Source organism: Cynocephalus volans, chromosome 12 (genome assembly GCF_027409185.1).
Source record: "Cynocephalus volans isolate mCynVol1 chromosome 12, mCynVol1.pri, whole genome shotgun sequence".
NCBI lineage: Eukaryota > Metazoa > Chordata > Mammalia > Dermoptera > Cynocephalidae > Cynocephalus > Cynocephalus volans.
In genome coordinates this window covers 22,680,980-22,703,489 of record NC_084471.1, presented here as the reverse complement: position 1 = coordinate 22,703,489, position 22,510 = coordinate 22,680,980, and the positions used below count along the sequence as shown (strand labels likewise).

General features: G+C 34.7%; 1 protein-coding gene across 2 annotated transcripts in view; it reads left to right on the top strand.

Moving 5' to 3' along the window:
- The window catches only part of UTP20 (UTP20 small subunit processome component), a 97,346-nt gene that overhangs the window by 60,870 nt on the left and 13,966 nt on the right, over nt 1–22,510 (top strand). For both annotated transcript variants that reach the window (XM_063076343.1, XM_063076342.1), the window contains exons 30-47: nt 1,140–1,366; nt 1,885–2,029; nt 3,551–3,638; nt 4,448–4,591; nt 4,790–4,840; nt 4,943–5,095; nt 6,068–6,223; nt 6,567–6,707; nt 7,528–7,665; nt 11,086–11,225; nt 11,478–11,560; nt 13,598–13,887; nt 14,915–15,054; nt 15,316–15,472; nt 18,028–18,126; nt 19,006–19,173; nt 20,794–20,960; nt 21,599–21,740. In XM_063076343.1, the coding sequence (XP_062932413.1) occupies nt 1,140–1,366; nt 1,885–2,029; nt 3,551–3,638; nt 4,448–4,591; nt 4,790–4,840; nt 4,943–5,095; nt 6,068–6,223; nt 6,567–6,707; nt 7,528–7,665; nt 11,086–11,225; nt 11,478–11,560; nt 13,598–13,887; nt 14,915–15,054; nt 15,316–15,472; nt 18,028–18,126; nt 19,006–19,173; nt 20,794–20,960; nt 21,599–21,740 (2,629 nt within the window). The remainder of the gene's footprint in view (nt 1–1,139; nt 1,367–1,884; nt 2,030–3,550; nt 3,639–4,447; nt 4,592–4,789; nt 4,841–4,942; nt 5,096–6,067; nt 6,224–6,566; nt 6,708–7,527; nt 7,666–11,085; nt 11,226–11,477; nt 11,561–13,597; nt 13,888–14,914; nt 15,055–15,315; nt 15,473–18,027; nt 18,127–19,005; nt 19,174–20,793; nt 20,961–21,598; nt 21,741–22,510) is intronic.

The window sequence follows — 22,510 nt, the reverse complement described above, 5'->3', positions numbered from 1 at the left end:
TGTTAGGATTATGTCTCTGACTGTATAACAACTGCTAGTTTGCCCTTGGCTGGAAAGCCTTTGTGCTGTCTGCCCTTTTTGGTACATTTCCATTAAGAGGGGTATTTGTATCTTCTGTGTAAGTCTTCCATTACTGGGGATGGATTCATCTCCCTCCCCCAGTAAATGATCGTAATCTCTGAATGTTGCATAGCCTGATACAACAAATGTTTCTTTGGTCTGTACTACTAATTACCATGTTCTGGTACATAGGTTTTTATGAGTTTATAAACATCCACATTCTAGAAAGGTTGGAATTGAAAAATAGCCTGTCTTCAGTAAGTTTCTTTTAGAAAGGGCTTAGACTTGAGAGTTTGACTGTGGTTCATATCTTAGTGCTACCACTTATTAGCTTTGGATAAGTCTCAGTTTACCTGTAATGTGAGGATGATACCACCTCATAGAGATGTTATAAAGATTAAATGAGAAATACTCATACAGTGCCCAAATAATACAATGTTTGTAAAATGCTTAGGATTATTATCCATCACAAGTTAGATTTTAAAGTAATTTCCCTTTTGAGTAATTTATCAATGTTCACTATACGCACATGTGTATATACAGTTATCACTTAGTAGCTTGTGGGGGATTGGTTCCAGGACTCCCCATGGATACCAAAATCCACAGATGCTCAAGTCCCTGATATAAAATGGCGTAGTATTTGCATAGAACCTATATTATCTCTAGGTTACTTATAATACCTAATACAATGTAAATGCTATGTAAATAGTTGTTATATTGTATTGTTTAGGTAATAATGACACTAGAAAAAAGTCTGTACGTGTTTAGTACAGACATAACCATTTTCTTTTTTCTTTCAGTATTATCCATCTGCAGTAGGTTGAATCCACACAGATGGGGAACTCACAGATTTGGAGGGCTGACTGTATACATGTATATTTGTTAAACTCAGTGTAAAAATACATATGGGGCTGGCTGTTGTTAGCTCGGTTGGTTAAAGCATGGTGCTGATAACACCAATGTCCAGGGTTTAATCCCTGTACTGGCCAGTCACCGAAAAAGAAAATTCATACGGAATATGTTTTTAGAATTAAACATATTAAGAAATAAGATGATTATTACAATGATTTTTCTTGCAGATATTTTCCTTTTCTGGCTAAGCAGAAGCCTGGGCACCCAGAATGTGATATCCTGACCAATGTTTTTGCGATTCTCTCAGCAAAGAATCTCTCTGATGCCACAGCCAGTATTGTGATGGATATAGTTGATGACCTTCTTAACCTTCCAGATTTTGAGCCCACAGAAACAGTTTTGAGCTTGCCAATAACTGGATGCGTATACACTGACATAGCAGAAAACGCAGATGGTATGTATGCTGTAAAAAGCAAATAATTCTTAGGCTTCTGAGTAGCGACTGTTTGCTCAGAAAAGAAAAAGTCAGTAGAATTTGGCTCTCTTAATAGTTTATGCTCATAAGTTTCTTTTCTCTAAGAATTAATACTGATTTATATAAACTGAATTTTCTTTGCAGTTGTAGGAATGCAGATTATTTAGTTTCTGGGAAATCTCAACTATCCTCCAGGAAATTATGAAATGATTTCTACTGTCATGTCTCTGAGTTCTTCCTACCATTTTATCCCAGCAATTCCCTTGTTATTACCAAAAATGATTTAAATAAAGCCTCAGGACTCTCATATAAATTTTTAATTTAGCTAGAGATAAAACTATTTTGAGTAAAGAGAGTTATTTAAGGTTTAGAGTTGAAATTTAATTAGATGTTTATAGTAGTTAAATGTATTCCTTATCTATCATCACAGAGATATTTTTCAATTATGCTTTAAGAGAATTTATTAAAATCAAAACATTAATCACCCTCTATTTCAGAGTCCATCACAATGGGAGGAAGATTAATTCTACCTCATGTATCTGCAATTCTTCAGTATCTCAGCAAAACCACAATAAGCGCAGAAAAGGTGAAAAAGAAAAAGAATAGGGCACAAGTCAGTAAGGAACTTGGCATTCTTTCAAAGTAAGTCACATGTTGGTACTTACAAGATAATATTAGCACTGTGGTTTTAATATTTTTTAAAATTTGGTCTTGTTTTTCAGTTGTTTGAACGTGGTAAAAAGACACTAAAAAGTTTTCAGTATTTTAAATGCCCTTTGCTCTTAAGTTAATGCAGAATTCTTTTTCTCTCCTGGAATAATCATTAGAAAAGTGGGGTTTTTTTTTACTAGTTTGTGTAATTTTATTTATTTATTTATTTTTATTTATTACTATTTTTTTTACATTCTAAGATGTGAAGCGGTGGGAGGAAGAAAGGAAGGAGGAGGGACTGGGCCTTGGCTGGCTCCTTTGCTGGGCTGGATGTGGAGGTGGGAGGGCTGTGGCTGAGGCCCTCGGGTGCCCTCACACACACCCCACCCCACCCAGGCTCAGGAGTCCAAGGGGCGTCCAGTGGCTTGGTGCTAGCTGGGCTGGATGCCTAGAACAGTTTTATGACATCTACCTTCATTTAATTCTATTAAAGGGAACAGACTTTTCAAAATCCCAAAGTAGACTAATAGATTTCCTTGTTTAGCCTTTGCATATTTTGTTTAAAGTTTTAAGTTTTGTGACATCACATGATTTTTTGTTGTTTTTTAGCTTTATTTATGAAAATAATGAGCTTAAAGGGACAGATTGTTTTTATTTTTTAAGAATCAAGAACATCTTGCAAGGCCTTTTAAAGAGTCTTTTTGGCAGTAATGCTACTAGTACATAATTGTGATTTCTGTAAAGGGCAGGATTGGTAAATCGGAGTACAGGAAATTCTATCTTAAATTATAAATTAACTGTTACAGGGCTTAGTTGTTGATAATTTATTTATTTTTGGTTACTTCTAACAATATCAACAAAAAATATATTAAAATCTTCTGGAAACTTCTTTGCAGTGTTTTATTTATACTAATATATTTCTAAGTTATGCAAAATGGAAAACTATGCTAAATGTAGTCATTAAATTTCATCACAGGCCTCCATGGTAGAGCAAAGATGGTGAGAGGAGATTAGGCACTAGAAAGAACAGAATTTGCACGACCTGCTCTACTTCTTCCTAGCTGTGTGACATCAGCTTCACTGAGTCTCAGTTTTTTTCTGGGCAAAATGGGGCTAATAATTCCTACATTGCTGGGCTATTGTGGGAGTTAAATTGGAATACTGTACATAATACCTTATGTCTTGTCACTTAAAAATGTTATTTCCTTGCAAAATAAGAAATTACTAACTGCCAGGTTATAGCGCTGGAGTTCACTATAATCTACCTACATGATTACATACTGCAAAAGAAACAATAGTAGCCATGAGCTGATGAGGAGTAAGAGGGTGCACAGAGAAATAACTGAGTTAAACTTCTTATTTATATGTGTACACATACTTAAAAGCTGCCTGTGTATTGGAATGTTAAAACTGTCTGCAGTCACTGTGTTTTTCCTACAAGAAGTTTAATTTCTTAGAGAAATACTCTTAACGTGTGTATCTTCCTTACGTGTTTGTTTTTCCCTCCTCTAGGATTAGCAAGTTTCTGAAAGACAAAGAACAAAGTTCTGTCCTTGTTACACTTCTCCTTCCTTTTCTCCACCGTGGTAATATTGCTCAGGTACAAATTCACAGGACAATATTTACTTTGACTTTTAAGTGGCACTTTACCACTAGATTTATTTTATGGGTTAGATTCTGTGATACATGTGTCTCAAAGAACTTAACACACCTTATACAGAAACAAAAAGTTAGAAATAGAGGGAAAATATTGGGACAGGAATAGGAATAGGGTCAGGCAAGGAGGTGGAGACATCGCCATCTACCACAACAGAATGAGTATGTTAGCCCCTTTGTTTAGCTTCCAATTCATTTCAGTCTTTTTTCCTCTCTCTGATTTTGATAAGAAATCTGGAACTCAACAAGTACATCGTATAATCTTAAATATGAATCACAGTGGTAAAACTAAATGAAAGTCAGATTTTTAATGTTAAAACTTAGCCAAGGTTTCTGATGTGCTTTTCAAACCCTACTTCAATCCTAATCAATTAGAGTCCTCCAGTGGCTCAAGCTTATTTTACAAAACCTCAGTGGCAATACTGAACAACTCTGACCACAGATCTGTAGACAACCAGAGTGTATATTTTTCTTCAGCAAGCTTATTTTGTTGGCTCTTTCTTGACTAGACAGTAGAAGAAATTAGGTGTCAGAACCATATATATTCTCTGTTAGAATTAAAGGAAGAAATTGTTATGCATGTTATTGTGGGTTTTACGTTAAATAAAATGCTGAAAACTTTAAGAAGACAAATAATTTTTTCAATTACTACTTTTACTTATCCATAATTTGTTATTTTCTGTGCTGTAAAGTACAAGTTGATCAGTTTTATAAATTAATAAAATATGATTTCTCTTAATATTTCTTCTTAAGGATACAGAGGTTGATATTCTGGTGACAGTACAAAACTTGTTAAAACATTGTGTGGATCCTACAAGCTTCCTCAAGCCTATAGCAAAACTCTTCTCAGTTATTAAGAACAAGTTGTCAAGACAATTGCTTTGTACAGTTTTCCAGGTTAGTAATATTTATTTCTGCTCCAAATCACCCTTTTCTTTAAAAGATAACTATGAGATGTAAAGCATATTAGTAGCTTTCTTTGTGTGAGAATGATCTTTTTATATGAATTTGAGCGGGGGCGGGGAGCTGAGGAAAGGAGGGCAGAAAAGTTAAGGTTTTATTCAGTAACAAATGTACTCTTTTCTTTCCTTTTAGACTCTTTCTGATTTTGAGAGTGGATTAAAATATATTACTGATGTTGTCCAGGTAAGAAAAAATGATTTCTCTTTGACTTCAAAGTATTATCATTTTTGTTTATTTAAGATTTATATGCCTTCATTTATACGGTTTCAATGATATTTCTTATAGCTTAACGCCTTTGATCAAAGACATCTTGATGATATCAACTTTGACGTTCGCTTTGCAACATTCCAGACCATTATCTCTTATATTAAAGAAATGCAAACCGTGGATGTTAACTACCTAATCCCAGTTATGCATAATTGTTTCTATAATCTGGAGGTAGGTTTTTAATAGCAAAAATTTATGAGTCATTTTTTATTGTTTTGATAATGCAACTACCTAATACAGTGACCTAATTTAAATGCCATGTTGCTGAACTGAACTAAAATCCAAAAATGGAGAAGATGAAACCCTTGATTATTGTTAACAGTGTAGTAGCATCTCTTTGTGGCATTTTTATAGTTATTCATCTGATACTAAGATTATGTAACACAGGTTGAGTAGTCCTTATTCGAAATGCTTGGGACCAGAAGTGTTTCATATTTTGGATTTTTTCAGATTTTGTAATATTGGCATTATACTTACCAAGTTCAACAACCCTAATCCGAAAATTTGAAATCTGAAATGTTTCAGTGAGCATTTCCTTTGAGCTTTATGTCAGCGCTCAAAAAGTTTTGGATTTTGGAGCATATTGGATTTTGGATTTTCAAATTAGGGATATTCAACCTGTATACGAAAAAATAATCTTCCAATTTGGAGCTCATTCTTCATATATTATGTCAAATTTCAATGGAAGGAATGCTAAATCGCTGCCTAGTTGGGATTACCTTTTCTATATTTACTACCTACAGTTCTCAAACCAGGAACTCTGGAGCAACTAACCAAAATTACACCAGCCAACTCTCTGTCATTTTCATTAATTACCTGATATTGAATATTGAAAACTGGCTTTAGTGAACCTTTTATTCTGCTTGCTTTGAAAAGTAAAACTACTTAGCAAATACATTTCACAGTACTTCCTGAAATTGATGCTTCTCAGTAAGCATGATTTTTCAGTCATTTATTATATTCTTCACAACCCTACATTTGATTCTTCCTTAGGTTTGAAATACTTATAAGACATTTTTTAAGGGGGGGGATTTTCACATAGAACAGTGACAAAATTTTGTAGATGCTTTCACTGGGAAGTAATATTACATAGTGTAGTTATTACAGGAAATAATTTGGGGGTTTTTTTTTTCTTATTTCCAGTTAGGAGATATGTCTTTAAGTGATAATGCCAGCATGTGCTTGATGAGTATCATTAAAAAGCTAGCTGACTTGAACGTCACAGAGAGAGAATATAGAGAAATCATTCATCGTTCACTCCTGGAGAGATTGAGGAAAGGGTTGAAAAGCCAGACAGAGGTACTGTAACTTTGTCTTTTAAGTACTAGGTAGTAGTACCTGAGTTTTGGTTTGGTTTGGTTTTCCCACTTCTGCTATTTGTAGAAAAGCAGTCAGGTTTAGTACATTTAATTAAAATGTTTGATTGTGTAAATAGTTACAAAACTTTTAACAGGGGAGTGGGAATGGAAAGGAGAGCAGTCACTTTTGATTTTATATAGTTTGATTTTTTTTTTTTTTTGTAACAGGGAAATGTACTTTTTTAATGATTTTATGTCTTTTTTTTGTGTTTCCTCATATTATCAAGGAAACAAAGTTTTTTAGAAAAATAAAGTGTTTTTTTTCCTCAACTTGATATTTGCAGAGTGTTCAACAGGATTACACCACGATACTTTCCTGCTTAATTCAAACTTTTCCAAATCAACTGGAATTTAAAGACCTGGTACAGCTTACTCATTACCATGATCCAGAAATGGACTTCTTTGAGAACATGAAGCACATTCAGGTAGAAGACAATTCTGCTTTTCCTGCCTACAAAATAAGCATTTTGAACAATTCTGCCTCATTGAGAAAGACATATTTTACCCTTTGTCATGTCTTCAGTGGGAATAATAGGGACGGGACCTACTGAGGAGGCAGGGCAATCTTTCTAGGCAGGTAGTATGGGAGAGTGGTTAATAACTTTAGCTCATTAGGCAAATAAATTGGGTTTTAATTTCTGACTCCACCAACTTATATGTCACCTTCATAAGTTACTTGACCCTCTCTCAACATTAATTTCTTCAACTGTAAAAGGGACTAATAAAAACACCACTTCCAAGTGTTACTATGAAGATTAAATGAGATAATCCATATGAAGCACCTAAAACAATGCCTGCCATGTAGTAAGTATTTGATAAATGTTAGCTGCTAGATTTGTTTTTATTGACGTGAGATTGAAACAAAACAATTTAAAAAAAAAGACATATTTTAACTTTCCAAAAGGTTTAAAGCTTCTCATTCCTTGATCTTCATGATCGTTAGTCGTATTTGCCTGTAAGGTGATCATTTACTGGGGTCTGATTTCTGTATCACATACCACAATTAATAACAGTCACCTTTTTCTGCCTTCTCCTAAGAAGTTTAAATGCTTTGGGATCCATTGTTAAACAAATGCTATGGATTATGTGTCTGGAAGCAAATAAAGCCACAGGTGTTTGCGTATGGAACACATGACTGTGTTTCACTCCTTTAGTCTTTTCATGGAAAAATAACATGATACTGAAATGGAGCTGGTTGTAGGTGAGATTATTCAGTAACTAATTCACATGTTATCTAACTCATAGATCCACAGAAGAGCAAGAGCCTTGAAGAAACTTGCAAAACAGCTGATGGAAGGCAAAGTTGTGCTGTCTTCTAAATCTCTCCAGAATTACATCATGCCTTATGCCATGACTCCAATTTTTGATGAGAAAATGCTCAAGGTAGGGCATTAGATCTGGAAACCAATAAACTTCTATCCATACCATGACACACCTTCCCAAAATGTAGATGGAGTTGGTGGCATCCATATTCATGTTGTTACCGTAATTAGAGGCTTAGAATTGTTCTAAAGCCCTTAGAACTGTACCTGGCACATAGTAATGCTATATAAATGTGGGCATTGTTTGTATTTTCACTACTATTAGCTCAGAAAGGCCAACCATAAAATATTTCCCCTCCTAGAAATTATCACATTACTAAGATGGCATACTTTTATTCTGGTAAACTCTACTGATCAGCAGTCATTATTTTCCCAAATGGCTTATAAGAATGAAATAACACAATAGCTACCTTTAACACTGTACCAGGTACCAGGCACTATTCTAAGTACTTGAGTACGTAATCATACTTCATCTTCACCACAACTCAACCCTATGAGGTAGGGACTATTCTTAACCACTATTTTACAGGAGAGTAAATGGCGAATAAGTGAGGTTAATGTGACTTTCTCAGAGATACACAGAGTCAGAACTAGTGTTTGAACTTAGGACTGTTTTAACCATTTTACTACACTGTTTAGAACAGTGCCTGGCACATGGTGAAGACTGGATAAAGATTTATTGATTCAGCAGATTAACAAAAGACAGTATTACTAAATGATCACAGAAATTCAAGTCTAATTGCAGTAATGTTGGGATTTGTGACTTAAATTTATACTGTTGATTACATGGCTTTGTACAACAACAGGCTTCCTTTTTTGTTTCAGGATATTCGAAAGTGTTTAAAAGAATTATCTAAGTAGTTAAAAGGTTGCTCTTTTAAATTCCAGTTTAAAAAGCCAGTAAGCACAACAAAGTCAGAGTTTGGTGGCATTATAATGCAAGTGAGGAGCAGATGGGGAATATAAGTTATGCTTAGTTTTCGTTGTGTTAGTGTAGCATATTGTTTTCTAAACTTTTATTTTTAACCTACTTTTGACTTTCCATTTTAAGTTGGCTTCTTGTAGATAGCATTGAACTGGGTCTTGCTTTTTATCCAATCTGTCAATGTCCCTTTTAATTGGTTTTTAGACCATTTTATGATATTTAAGAAGGTTGGGTTTAAATCGATGATCTTGTTTATTTTTCATTTGTTCCAATTTTTCTTTTTCTTCCTTCTATTAGATTAATTGGATTTTTTGTATGATTTTATTTTCTCTTTGTTGGCTTATTAGTCACTGTGGTATTTATATCATAGGTTTTTACCTCTGTATTAGTTTTAAACCACACAGTACATCAGTGTTATTTTTGCTTTAAATACATTACATTCAGAGGGTCAAAGTTAAGAATAACTTCTTGTTGGAAACAATATAAGTTAATTATCTTTAAAGAGATCTTTAAAAATAAGGAAAAGGTCTTTTATATTTGCTTACATATTTATAATTTCTGGTGCTCTTCATTCCTTTGTGTAGATCCAGGTATTTATCTGATGTCATTTTACTTCTAACAGAAGTACTTACTTTCAATTTTTTGTAGTGCGGGTCCACTAGCGTCTAATTCTTTCAGCTTTTGTTTGTCTTTGCTCATCTTTGTTTTTGAAAGATCATGTTGCTGGGTATAGGATTCTAGATTGAGCTTTTTTTTTTTTTATTACATTAAGGATGTTGCTTCGCTGTCTTCTGGTTTATATTGTTTCCAACAAGAAGTTATTCTTAACTTTTTCCCTCTGCATATAATATATTTTTCTTTTACTGACTGCCTTTAAAATTTTCTCTTTATCGCTAGTTTTTAAGCTGTTTGATTCTGAATGTGCCTTAGTATGGTTTACTTTGTGATTCTTGTGCTTGGGGCTTGTTAAGTTTCTTAAATATGAAGATTTGTAGTTTTTGTCAAACTTGGACGTTTTCAGCAATTATTTTTCAAATGTGTTTTTGGGTTTCTTTCTTTCCTTCAGAGACTTCAGTGTTTATTATTAGGCCACTCAAAATTGTCCCATAACTCACTGAGGTTTTGGTATTATTTTGTTTTGGGTTTTTTAGACATTTTCTTTTCTCAGTTTTCTTTTATTTCATTTTTCTATTGTTGTGTCTTCAAGTTCACTAATCTTTTCTTCTGCAATGTCTAATCTGCCATTAATACCATCCAGTATATATTCCCTCTCAGAACTATCTTTTTTATCTCTAGAAGTTTGATTTAGACCATTTTTATATCTTCCATATCTCTCCTCACCATGCTTTCCTCTCCTTTCTTGATCATATGGAATATACTTAGGTCAATTATTTTAATGTCTTGTCTGCTAACTCTGACATCCATATCATCCATATCATATCTGGGTCTTTTTCTGCTGGTTGGTTTTTCTTCTCATTAGATATATTTTTCTGCTTTTTAGAATGGCTGGTAATTTTTTAGTAGATGCCAGACATTATGAATTTTACCTTACCAGTTGCTGGGTATATTTATATGTCTTTAAGTTTTCCTGAGAATTATTCTCAGATGTAGTTAGGTTACTTGTGAATAGTCTAGTCCTTTTGAAGCTTGCTTTTAAACTTTTTAAGGCAGCAGCAGCCTTTATTCTAGGATTAATTTGGCCCTGCTATTGAGGCACTACCTTTTTGAGTACCTGAATACCCAGTGCTGTGAGGTTTTCACTTTGGCTGATAGAAGCATGAACTATTCTCATTCTTATATGGTCTTTGGTGATTGTTTTGCCTGTTCCCTTTCCCGCCTTTTCCTTACTCATGTGTACTGATCAATTCACAGCATCAGAATCAGGGGGCTTGTTGTCTGTGTAGATTTCCTTCTGTGGAGCTCTCTTCTGGTACTCTGCCCTGTGGACTCTAGCTACCATAGCCTCAACTCTTTCTTTCACTCAGGAAGACCACTGGGCTCTCTTGGGTTCCCCTCCTGTGCTGAAGCCTAACAATTCTCTCCATGCAGTAGATTGACATAATTAAAAGACTCAGAGGTCACTGTCCTGCTCTGTTTGATGTCTAAACTCTGGAAACTGTTGTTTCATATATTTTGTCTACTTTTCTCATTTAAGGTATGAAGGTAAATCTAGTCCCTGTTCTCCATCAAGGCCTGAAAGAGATTTGTCTGAGGCAGTGTATTTTTGAGTGCTGAGCAGTGCAATATGTAGTTTTCGACATTTGCTAACTTTTGTACATTGAGTTTACTTCATTCGCTGTCTGTGGTAGAACCCATCAGGAAGGTCTGAGTGGGAAAGAGTCCAAAATATGTTAATATCCTTTAAAGGAAGGTGTCGTTTCTTTAAATTGATAGCAATTTTTTTAAGATTGGGGGGGAATGGAGTACAGCTTGGACATTCTTTCCTTTCTATAATTACTGATCACCTGATGTCTAAGCTTTTTAATATACTGTGTTAGCCTTGTATTTTATTAGCAAATACTTGTTCTACAGTGATGCTCTTGATTTATTTTACAGCATGAAAATATAACCATTGCTGCTACAGAGGTTATTGGAGCTATTTGCAAACATCTCTCTTGGTCAGCATATATATATTACTTGAAACATTTCATTCATGTGTTACAGACAGGACAAATCAATCAAAAGTTGGGTGTCAGGTATGGTCAAACTTCTTATTTTTGTTTTGTTTTTAAAAATGTAATTTTAAAATTATTCTCTGAGTTAGTCTTTTTATAAACTCAATTTATTTTTCCCTAATATTATGAGGTTATGCTAATGCATGTTAAAGTTAAAAATACTGGTAAAAATAATTTTTATGCTTATATGTTTTTAAATTTCTTCTTCTTTTAACAGTCCAATGATATTGATAATTAACTGAACATTTCTGTGATCTTTTTCTTTTAAAACAGTTTGCTGGTAATAGTATTAGAGGCATTTCACTTTGACCACAAAACTCTTGAACAACAAATGGGAAAAATTCAGAATGAAGAAAGTAAGTTTTTAAAGCTTTCTTAAACCAGATTTCCACCTATTCTTGGATAATTTATGATCACAAGTTGAAGATAGCATAATTCAACTTATTCTCTTTTTTTGTTCTTATAGCACTGGCCAGTTAATGAGTCAGGAGGAAGCTAAAACAGATGATTAAGTATTCTTATAAAACATTATTTAACTATAAAGAAGGCCAATCTAAATTATACTAGTAAAGGAAAAATCTGAGCTTTAGATTATTTACATAGAAATCCAATTTTATCTCCTTGTGTGGAAAGCATTAAGAAATGAGTGCATAAAAACTATAAGAAGAAATAAAAATTAGAGCAACAATTAATGAAGTATAAAATAGATACAATAAGAAGGCTCAACAAAGCTAAAAATAGATATTTGAAAAGATTATAAATTGGCAAATGTCTGACAAGATAGATCAATGAAAATAGAAGGCATAATAAACAGTATTAGGAATTTAAAGGGGTCCCAATTAAGTGAAAAAGACAAAAATAATGTTATGAGCTTTGTATTTTTAAATTTGAGTACTTGGGTGAGATGTACAAATTCTTAGAAAATTATAATACAAGAACTGACTTTAGAAGAAAATAGAAAATCCAAATGGATCCCTAACAATTAATGAAATTGAATTTGTAGTTAGACATCTCCTAATGAAAACAGCAGGCATAGAATGTCTTATAGGCAAGTTTTACCAAACATTTAAGGAACAGATAATTTCAACCTTATACTAGCTATTTCAAATTATTAAAAGAGAGGAAGCCCCAACTAACTCATAAAACTAGTATAATTTCGTACCAAAAACTGACAAAGATACTATGAGAATAAAATATTACTAGTCTCATTCATTAATATAAATAGAAAAATCTTAAACCAAATATTTGCAAATCAGAGCTCACAATCAATAACAGCATTGAAACATGATAATGTTTGGTTTATTCCAGAAATGCAAGGCTGGTTCAATATTGGAAAATTAGTTCATAAAATTTAATACATTAGCATACAAAAAACATAAGATCATCTAGGTAAACACAAGAAAAACATTTGATTAAATTCAATATCTCTTCATGAAAAAAAAAAATTATAAAGCAAGGAATAAGTAGAAATTTCCTTCACCTATTGAAGGATGTCTTTTCAAAACCTAATGCAACATCATACTCAGTGGTAAAAGATTTAAAAGCCTTTGATTTAAATCCAGAATAAAGGCAAGTATACTTACTACTACTGCTTATACTGATCATTGAACTAGAGATTCTAGCCAGCACAGAAAAATAAAGAAAAGAATGAACACAAAAGGGCCAAGGCATTTATCCTAATTATTTTGGCTAAAGACACAGAAATCTTCTGGCCCTCAGTTTGCACTACTTTTTTCAGTCAGTTGAATATGCATTTTGCAATTTGCATAAACAAATATTTCTAAAATTAAAATACTTAATTTCCTTAACTATTTCTACTTAGGCTTTTATAGACATCTCATTTGTCCTTATCAGAATCTTACAAGAACCTTAGTAGTAGTTACCCCATATTTTTGATATGATACACTGAGTTTCAGAGATATAAAGTAACTTTCCCAAACCTACACAGCTAGTAAATGAAATAAAGACTAATAGCTACCATTTTTTGAAAGTCAGTGAAGTGTCAGACACATATTTTAGGTAATCATAGATCTCATTTAGTCCTCACAATAGCCTTGCGAGATAGGTGCCATCCTCATTTCACTGGTGAAGAAGCCATAATCTAGTAAGGTTAAGTTAATTGACTAGTCACATGGTTTGTTAGCTGAGTCAAGTCTGGACTTGCATAATTGCCGGGTTATTTGTCTCTATCCCTTTTTAGACTCTAAACTGTGAGAAAGCAAATCTATAGCCCTTTCTTTTCCTGCCATTTCACCAGCACTACCTTGCCTGCCCATAGTTGGTGATCAGTTATTTTTTATTGGATGTTGAGTGTTAGTGTAAAAGACTACCTTGCACAACTGTATGATTTCCTTATTTGATTTAAGATGGCTTTTGTTGTTTGCTAAATGTAGATACAATAGACATGATTGAGATACCAGGGCATGAAGCCATGGAATTAGAGCACACGGATGAAGAAGAGAAGGAAAATACATGTAAGAGTTTGTCAGACGACAACGAAGAACTGGGAAACCCTGATCCAGCTGATTCTGCAGGGATATTAGCTAAGGAATCCGAGTGTATCACAAAGTCTGTCTCTTTCCTTCCTCGGAATAAGGAAGAATTGGAGAGAACAATTAAAAATATCCATGGAACCATAACTGGGGATATCCTACCCAGGCTACATAAATGCCTTGCATCTACGGTAATAATTCTATTTGGGACCCAGCAGGTCTGTGAACTCGGATGTTGGTGTGGCCCTGTTAGCTGAGACTCTTAACAATTGTTGATTGACTTTTGGATTTCCTTTTATCTCAACATTTCACAGTTTACCTCCCTCCTCTTATTTCCTCTGCTTTAGGCTCATCTCTTGCTGTAGGTAGGCAGTAATGCCCCCTCCTTCTTATGATTTTAATATGGTAGATATATCCTTTTCTGTCTTCAAAGTAGATATTAAGAGACTCCCATGTCCAAAAAAGGCTATTAAAAATTAGAGTATGTTTTACTTTTTTACTTCTTGGCCACTTGTCTACTACTCAATTTATCTTTCCCCTGGTTAACAGGGATAACATTTAGCAGTGCATTCTCATGAAGCCAAGCCTTTCCTTCTCAGTGTAAAACAAAGGTTGGTAAACTGTGGCCCATGGGCTGGGCTGCAGCCTGTTTTAGAAAATAAAGTTTTATTAGATCACAGTTTTACCCATTCATTTACATAGTGTCTAATTCTACTTTTACATTACAGCAGCAGATTTGAGTAGCTTCAACAGATACTGTAAAGCCAAATATACTTGCTATCTGGCCCTTAAACTTTGCTAAGTCCTGGTGTAGAATATTGCCTGGGTCATTTTGTATATTCATAAATAAATCTTTATCTGAGGCACTATATTTCTTATGTACCAGTGACATTACACTAACACTTGAAAGTCCCAATTGACACAAATTTTATGTGCTTTCTATATTTCACAGCAGTCTTAACCCACATCAGTGAAAACTTGGCTTGTATTTTTCTGGCGGCTCCTTTGAAAAGTTGAACATTCTTATTCCTATTATTTTTATAATTTTTAGAGGAAGATTCTCAAATTGCACAATTTAATTTGTTTTTAAAGACATTACACTTAGAAATGGGCTTAAGATCTACAAAAAGAGCTTGTCTTTCAAATACAAGATCACGGTATTCGTAGATCCCTGATCCATTTATTATTGTTTTAGTTTAACATGAGTTTTTCTTACAGACTAAAAGGGAAGAAGAACACAAGCTTATAAAGTCAAAGGTCGTGAATGATGAGGAAGTGGTTCGAGTTCCTTTAGCTTTTGCCATGGTTAAACTAATGCAGTCTCTTCCACAAGAAGTTATGGAAGCTAATCTGCCAAGGTATGTTGTGTGACAAATTAGAAAAGTTCAGTGAAACTCAAAAATTGGTTTTTGGGTCTTTTCTTCCTGATTTTTAAATCTCTTTTGTTGGGAAGAGGTGAAGTACTGTCACAATTTGCTGTGATTTAGAATCCTACCTGGGAAGTTTGGACTATGAGTAAATAAAAGACAAAAGGATATTTATATTTTTATTTGTTTCTGTTTATTTGATTAGTCATTTTTCGACTTCTTATGTTCATTTTTCGACTTTTCATGTTCTAGTATTTTGCTGAAAGTGTGTGCCCTCCTCAAGAACAGAGCACAGGAAATCAGAGACATTGCACGCAGCACTCTTGCAAAAATAATAGAAGATCTGGGTGTCCACTTCCTACAGTATATTTTAAAAGAATTACAGACTACCCTTGTTCGTGGGTATCAGGTAAATTGCATCATGAGCTTTATATTCAAGTTGGGTTGGAGTTCAATATTTGCAGCTTGAACACTGTCAGTCTTGGTACTTTGGGTCTATTCTATCTTTAATAAAGGTGATCCACGGAAATAGCAACCAACAATATTCAAAAGTTTCTGATCAATATTAAAGAAATCTGTTATTTAAAAACCTCCTATATCTGATTTTTTCAAAGATTCTTATAGGCCTGAGTTACATGACCTCCTCTTTTTCTCTCAAAGTACTTGATATCAAGTTTTGTATTCTCTGAGTTCTTAATAAAATTCTTGTTGAATGTGTATAGACTAAATTGCCACAGATGTGAGCAATAAAGAACAGAGACATTTGTGAAGAGTCGAAACGTAAGTTATAAAAATAATAAGAGCACTAGGCAGAATGCAAAATCCTCTGAGTAGTCACATGGCTATCTAGCCTCTCACTGCTGCAGGTGTGACCCTGGACAGCAGCTTGTTAGAAGTGTAGGGCCCTACACCTGACCTACAGAAGCTGCATTTTAATAAGCTCCCCGGGTGATTTAAAGTTTGGGAAACTCTGCAGCTTATTCTTTTGAGTACACAGCCAAGACTCCTGGTAGTTAGCTTTACCTGGTATATCCTATGTGTGAACAGGCAAGGTTCCTATTCTTTAGGTTATAAGTCTCACACACTAAAAATATCAGTATTCATTTTGATTCCTTCTCTTTGTAGGGTTTTTTAGTGGTCGCTCTAGAGTTTACCATATACATACTTAATCTACTGAGAATCAACATTTCACCACTTCAAGTGGAATTATAAAAGCAACTAGAGTTGGCCCCCCCTCTCAGAACTGCAGTTCCAGTGAATGGAGAGGAAGGTTCCCCTTACAGCATTGTGGCTCCTGCCAGTCCCCATTTCCAGGCCACTGCCATCACCACCACAGCGTTGTGTGGGGCTAGGGTGCAGGAGAATGGAGAAATGAAACAGGAAAAAATAAAAAATAAAAAAACACAGGAGATTTCCTCACTCTTGGAGCATTATGAGATCCTTCTCCTGCTCTTCAAGTCAGAATAGGGGCTTCTCCTAGAGTTGTCTCTACATCCTTGTGCCCACTTCCACGTTGGCTGGGAGATACTGGACAGAAAACGGGGTAAACTCACTGCAAGTTTGGTGTACTTGGATTTTGGTGTTCTCCAATAGCTGCTCCATGAATCCTGTCCTGGTCTTGTAGCTGCATTCAGTGGAGAGACAGTGTAGATAGAATGTGTTTTCTCCATCTTTTCTGGAACCAGAGCCACTGACAGCATTTATTTTTATGCTGGTCTTTCAACTAGCATTTATTTCATGGCTGCTTTGTGTGAGGTGCTGTGCTGGGCACAGGGCATACAAGGGTGAATATGATACATCTCTGTCCTTCAGGATTCATTCACACATTTTTAAGGAGCACCTGAGATATTTATTTAAATGAGTAGCCCTAGTCTCTCTAACAACCTGTTCTTCCAGTCTATTCCATCATTTGTTAAAATAACTAAAATAGGGGTTAAGAGAGCAACTAATTTGGGTTTTAGTATTAATCACAGACTACCAAAATTGTGTTCGTCAAGTGTCAGTCTTCATCACCTCCCCCAAAAAACCACTTTTAAAAATTATATAAAGTGCACAGCAAACATTTTAAATATGTAAAAGTACTTAAAGATCACAGATAGGTACATAAGAAACTAAGCTTTTAAGATTCAATCTGTGCATTGGCAACTAAGTGTGTTTCCTTGGCCTGTAACCATTTTCTGATATTGACCTTGACAATTTTACAGCACTGGAAGCAACATAAAGAATGCAAATAGCTTGAGAGGCAGCATAGCTTAGTGATGCAGAGTTGGGGCACTGGTACCAGCCCACTTGGTTCCAAATCCTGACTCCACCACTTCCTACCCATGTAACCTTGGACAAGTTACTTGACCTCTCTGTGCCTCCTCTTCCTCACGTGAAAAACGCTGATACATAGCACCTGCACCATAGATAGGATGGATGAGGCATAAATGACTTGATACGAGGGCACTTCAAAAGGTTCATGGAGAGATTCATATTATATTTTAATTCTGTTTTCCTCAAACTTTCTGAAGTACCCTCATGTGTGTGAGATATTCACATACTGCCTACCTCATAATAAGCTCTTTGAACATTAGCTTGGTTACTTTTGAGGGCAGAAACTTAATGAGTTTCCTTCATAACACTTTATGTATCAGCTTTGATTGCATTCAACATTGGCAAGCTCCTTAATTCACAGGTTGGTTTTGAAAGTTCAAGAATCTTGTGCCTTTCTTCATAAATCACTGGCCTGGTTTTGTCACAATAATAGATCCTAAGTATGGTGATGTGCATATGAGTATCTTTTGTAGAAAACGATCATTCAGTTAAAGGATTTTGCATAGTGACATAAGTATATGTCATTTCTCAAAGCTTCTCCCAGCAATAATAGAAGTATAAACTGAGTGCTCTCTTTGCAGTACTTCTTAGATCTTACATTTTTCCAGTGTGGTATTCTTAACGACTCATATTCTTACTATTTTTTAGGTCCATGTGCTAACTTTCACTGTTTGCATGTTGCTGCAAGGCCTCACCAACAAGCTCCAAGTTGGGGATTTGGATTCTTGTTTAGATATAATGATTGAGGTAAGATTTATAGAAAGGAATCTCACTTTTTTTTTAAAGTAGGCAAAAGACACCAGTCATTTCACAAAATAAGAAATAGTAGCCTATACAAATGAAAATAATGTCTTATGTCATCTTTTAGGTTAACAGAGGTTTAAAAAGCTAAGACTCAAGTGAGGTGGGTATTCTGTCATTGCTAGTAGATCACAAATTGCTATAGTCTTTCTGGAAAGAAAGTTGGCATTGTTTATCAAGACCTTTAGAAATGAGCAAAATGTTTCAACCACTTCTAAGAATCTGTTTTAAAGGAGTAATCAGGGATATGGTCTGGAGTTTATATTCATATTAAAGTATGTTGACCAGAGTTTTTTTTATAGTAGTGAAAATTAATAATCAACTTTTGAAATTGGATAATGTAATAATTTGGTGGCTAGAATTAGGACAAGAATAAATCTGCCACATAACCTTTTGTACATCTATTTAAAATGTAGGCACTAACATTTTAAATCTCAATTTAAATATTTATGTTAATTTTGATAAGTTGCAAATATCATGAGAATGTCTTGAAGGGAAATTAAGCTGCTCTTTGTTAATATTAAAAAAGAAGTTCCTGTTTGTATAGTTATACAATTATATATCTACATCAGTGAAGTATTTTTCTCGTTTCCCACTAATATGAACTTTCAGATGTTTCTGTATGTATTTGTGTTTTAGTAATTGGTCCTTAACCAGCATTGAAAACAAGTGAAGTCTAATAGAAATTCCCACCATCTAATTGCAATCCAGTCCAACTTGGCTTTCCTTTGATTTGGATGTACCAGTGCTTTTTTCCAAAGATTGCTTATGTCACCATATCTTGCTGAGTGCACATAATTGCCATTTGTCCTTTTCCTTTCTAAGATTTTTAACCATGAGTTGTTTGGTGCTGTTGCTGAAGAGAAGGAAGTAAAGCAGATCCTCTCCAAAGTCATGGAGGCGCGAAGAAGCAAGAGTTATGATTCTTATGAAATCCTGGGCAAGTTTGTAGGAAAAGATCAGGTTACAAAACTTATCCTTCCGTTAAAAGAGGTAAGGACTTGAATGCAATACAGGAGATCCCAGCACTTTAATATTATAAGTTCCTGAAAGGAGCCTTGCAGGGCAAGTCGTAATACTGTATTTGATGCCCCATGATTTCCTTTGGTACTATGTGCACCAATGCCATATGGCCACTAAGTGACAGCCCTGAGTTGGGTACTCTAATCCAAGATTCAAAGTCCCTGGTATAACCATGAGAGGTGAAAGGACAGGCGACAAGAATTGGAGTGCAGGTGAATTTTACAGCTGGATCAAGCCAGCAGCTAAGAACATAGCCTTTAGAGTCAGATTGCTACTCCCAGATTGGCAACTGGTATTTATTGAACATCTATTATGTTCTAAGCACTGCTACATTCTCTTCTAAACTGCACAACCATCCTATGAGGTTGATGGTACTTCCATTTTACAGATAAGAAAATTAAGGCTTGGGAGGTAGAAAGGAGCATGGTTAAGGAGGAAAGTCAGTATTTAGTTCCAGATCTTTCTGATCTAATGCTCACATGCTTTCCACTGTTCATTCTGCTTTCTAGAGAGAAGGGACTGTAATTTACCCACTTTCCTATTGTTTTCTGTACCTAGTGCAAGGGTGAACATTCAATAAATGTTAATTACTTTATAACAGTTTTATGTACTAAAACTAGAGCAAAAAATCACTATCTAATGATGTGAATTACTGTAGTTCCAAATGTATTGGTGCCAGGTGAACTCCATTATTGTTCCTAGAATGCATTTAGTTTCATTTGAGCATGATTTAAGAATGTTAGATATGTTTTGAGGGTGAAAAAGAGTCAACAGAACATATATATCTTTGATGTGTATTATATTGTCCCTCCAAGGTAATAAAAATAATAACAATTATTACTTAAATATAATATTATTAAAAATAAATATATTATTTATCCTATAAATAATATTAAAATAAATAAAAATAAATATATTATTAATAAAGGTGTTTTTATAAATAAGTCAATATATTTTTAATATAATTATTAAAAATAATTATTAATACTGCATCTTATGCAAGATAAAACTATGAAGTGCTGAGTATTTTGCTGAGGTTGATGATTCTGGGTTCCCATTAAGTTCTTCTGATTTGGCCCAATAACTAATATCAAACCCTGAGGCTTGACCATCGCAGCACTTCATTCGCCTGGTTTCCTATGAATAGTGACCATATGTTTTATTGATTCTGTGTGTGTGTGCTTGCCTATAAGTCACCTCCTGTAATGCACTTAGACAGTTGAAATCTTAGGAGTCTCACATCATATCTCCAGCAGTGTGCCTTGAGGCCTCACCAGCAGGGAGCAGGGAGGGAGTGGAGGAAATACAGAGGCGCACAGAATGCTCACAGTGGTTCTCTCTGGGGTCGAGGTTATGGGTAACTTTTACTTTATATGTTATATCTATGTTTGAAATTTTATTATTTTAATTAGAACAAAAAGCATATATTAGAAAGCAAACATATAAAACTACCATTATAGCAAGTCAAAATGGAGTTCTGTGTTATCTCTCTGCAAGATATTTATATTTGCTTTTATTTTTTTAAATTATTTTTTATTTTTAATTGACACATAATAACCATACATATTTATGGGGTATGTTTGCCTTTAGATCTTACAAAATACCACAAGTTTAAAACTGGCCCGGAAAGTTCATGAAACTTTACGCCGAATCATAGCAGGATTAATTGTAAATCAGAAAATGACAGCAGAATCCATTCTATTGCTCAGTTATGGTTTGGTCAGTGAAAATCTTCCCCTTTTAACAGAGAAAGAAAAGTAAGTTTGAAACAACTAAACTAAACTAAACTGTTCTTTAAGTGATTGTTTCTGACAAGACATTCAGTTCTTACTAACTCTTAAGTGGGTTAATTTAATAATTTGCTTTAGTAAAAAAAACTATCTGAGTTATTAGATGATACTACTTTATGGTATGATAGATTTCAACATGAGATTGTTTTTCTTATGAGTGGGGTAACTGTGGCATTTTTCTGACACCATTTTGTTTTAAATATTTATTGAATCAAAGTTAGTATAGATTTTAAATATATACCTCTTGTTCTAATTAAGCAGAGATTCAGACCTTAAAAGATTTGTTAAATGTCTTATATATTTGTAAACTTCCTTTGGAATTTGCTTCTGTATTCTAAGAGACTCCTTGGCATTTGTTTTCAGAAATCAAATGAAGGGAGTGTCCTGGGTGTTCATCTTAATTTAAATGTGCGTTTATCAATCTCACCTCTGTTTCTGGGGATTGTCAAGTAACCTTGATCAACAACCTAATAATCTCTTCTGTGTCTTGTGGTCAAGGAGGAAAAGCCAGAGCAAATAGTACATTATTTACTGCTAGACTCAGTTTGTTGGAATGCAGCTGACAGAGTTCTTTGCCCTACTTTTCATTCCATTGTGATTGACAGAAATCCAGCAGCCCCTGCACCAGATCCGCGTCTGCCACCCCAGAGCTGCCTTCTACTCCCCCCAACTCCAGTTCGAGGCGGACAGAAAGCTGCTGTGAGCAGGAAAACCAACATGCACATATTTATTGAGTCTGGGCTTCGGGTAAGAATTAACCATAAAATGAAACGATGCTTTCAAGAAATCTGTACCTTTTAATCCTCTGTTGAATGTCCAGTACTGCTCATTTCCACTAGAAATGCATTACCATAAGAAAATTACAGAATTTTTTTTTTTAGAGATGCATTGGCACACTTACTATTTCTCCTCCAGTACTTACTTTGATGATACAGCTTTCCCAGAATTAATGATTCTGACCTAATATTTATTAGTGCTTCACTGTTGCTTTGCCCATGAGCACCTCTAAACTACTTTGAATTTTTTAAAAAGATGGTCGCTTTTAAAACCATAAATCTCCCTTTTTTCCTAGGAGAGAGTCCAGTCCTCCATTTGGGCTACAAGGTCCTAGCCTCATATTGTACTGCAGCACACATTCCAGCCACACTGGCTTCCCTTCAGTTCTATAAAGCAGGCTGGCCAGTTAGGTCAGTTTGGATCTCCATACCAGCCAGCTACCAAAAATTTTTTTAAAAAATAAATGAATAAAGAACATATTCTTCCTGCCTCTGAACCTCACCACCCTCTCTTCCCTTTGCCCAGATCCCTGCAGAACTCTCAAAGCACCATGCATTTACACTTTATTTCCTTAGAGTCTGTCTTCCTGGCTAAGATTCATCAGGACAGGGACCATGCTCAACTTGGTCGTTGCTGTGTCCTGTGTCCCAAGCCAGTGCCTGGAATCACAGTAGGCTCTGGGTAACCATTTGGTAAATGGAATTGGCATCTCAGTGGTACAGTGAGCTTTCACCTTCTTG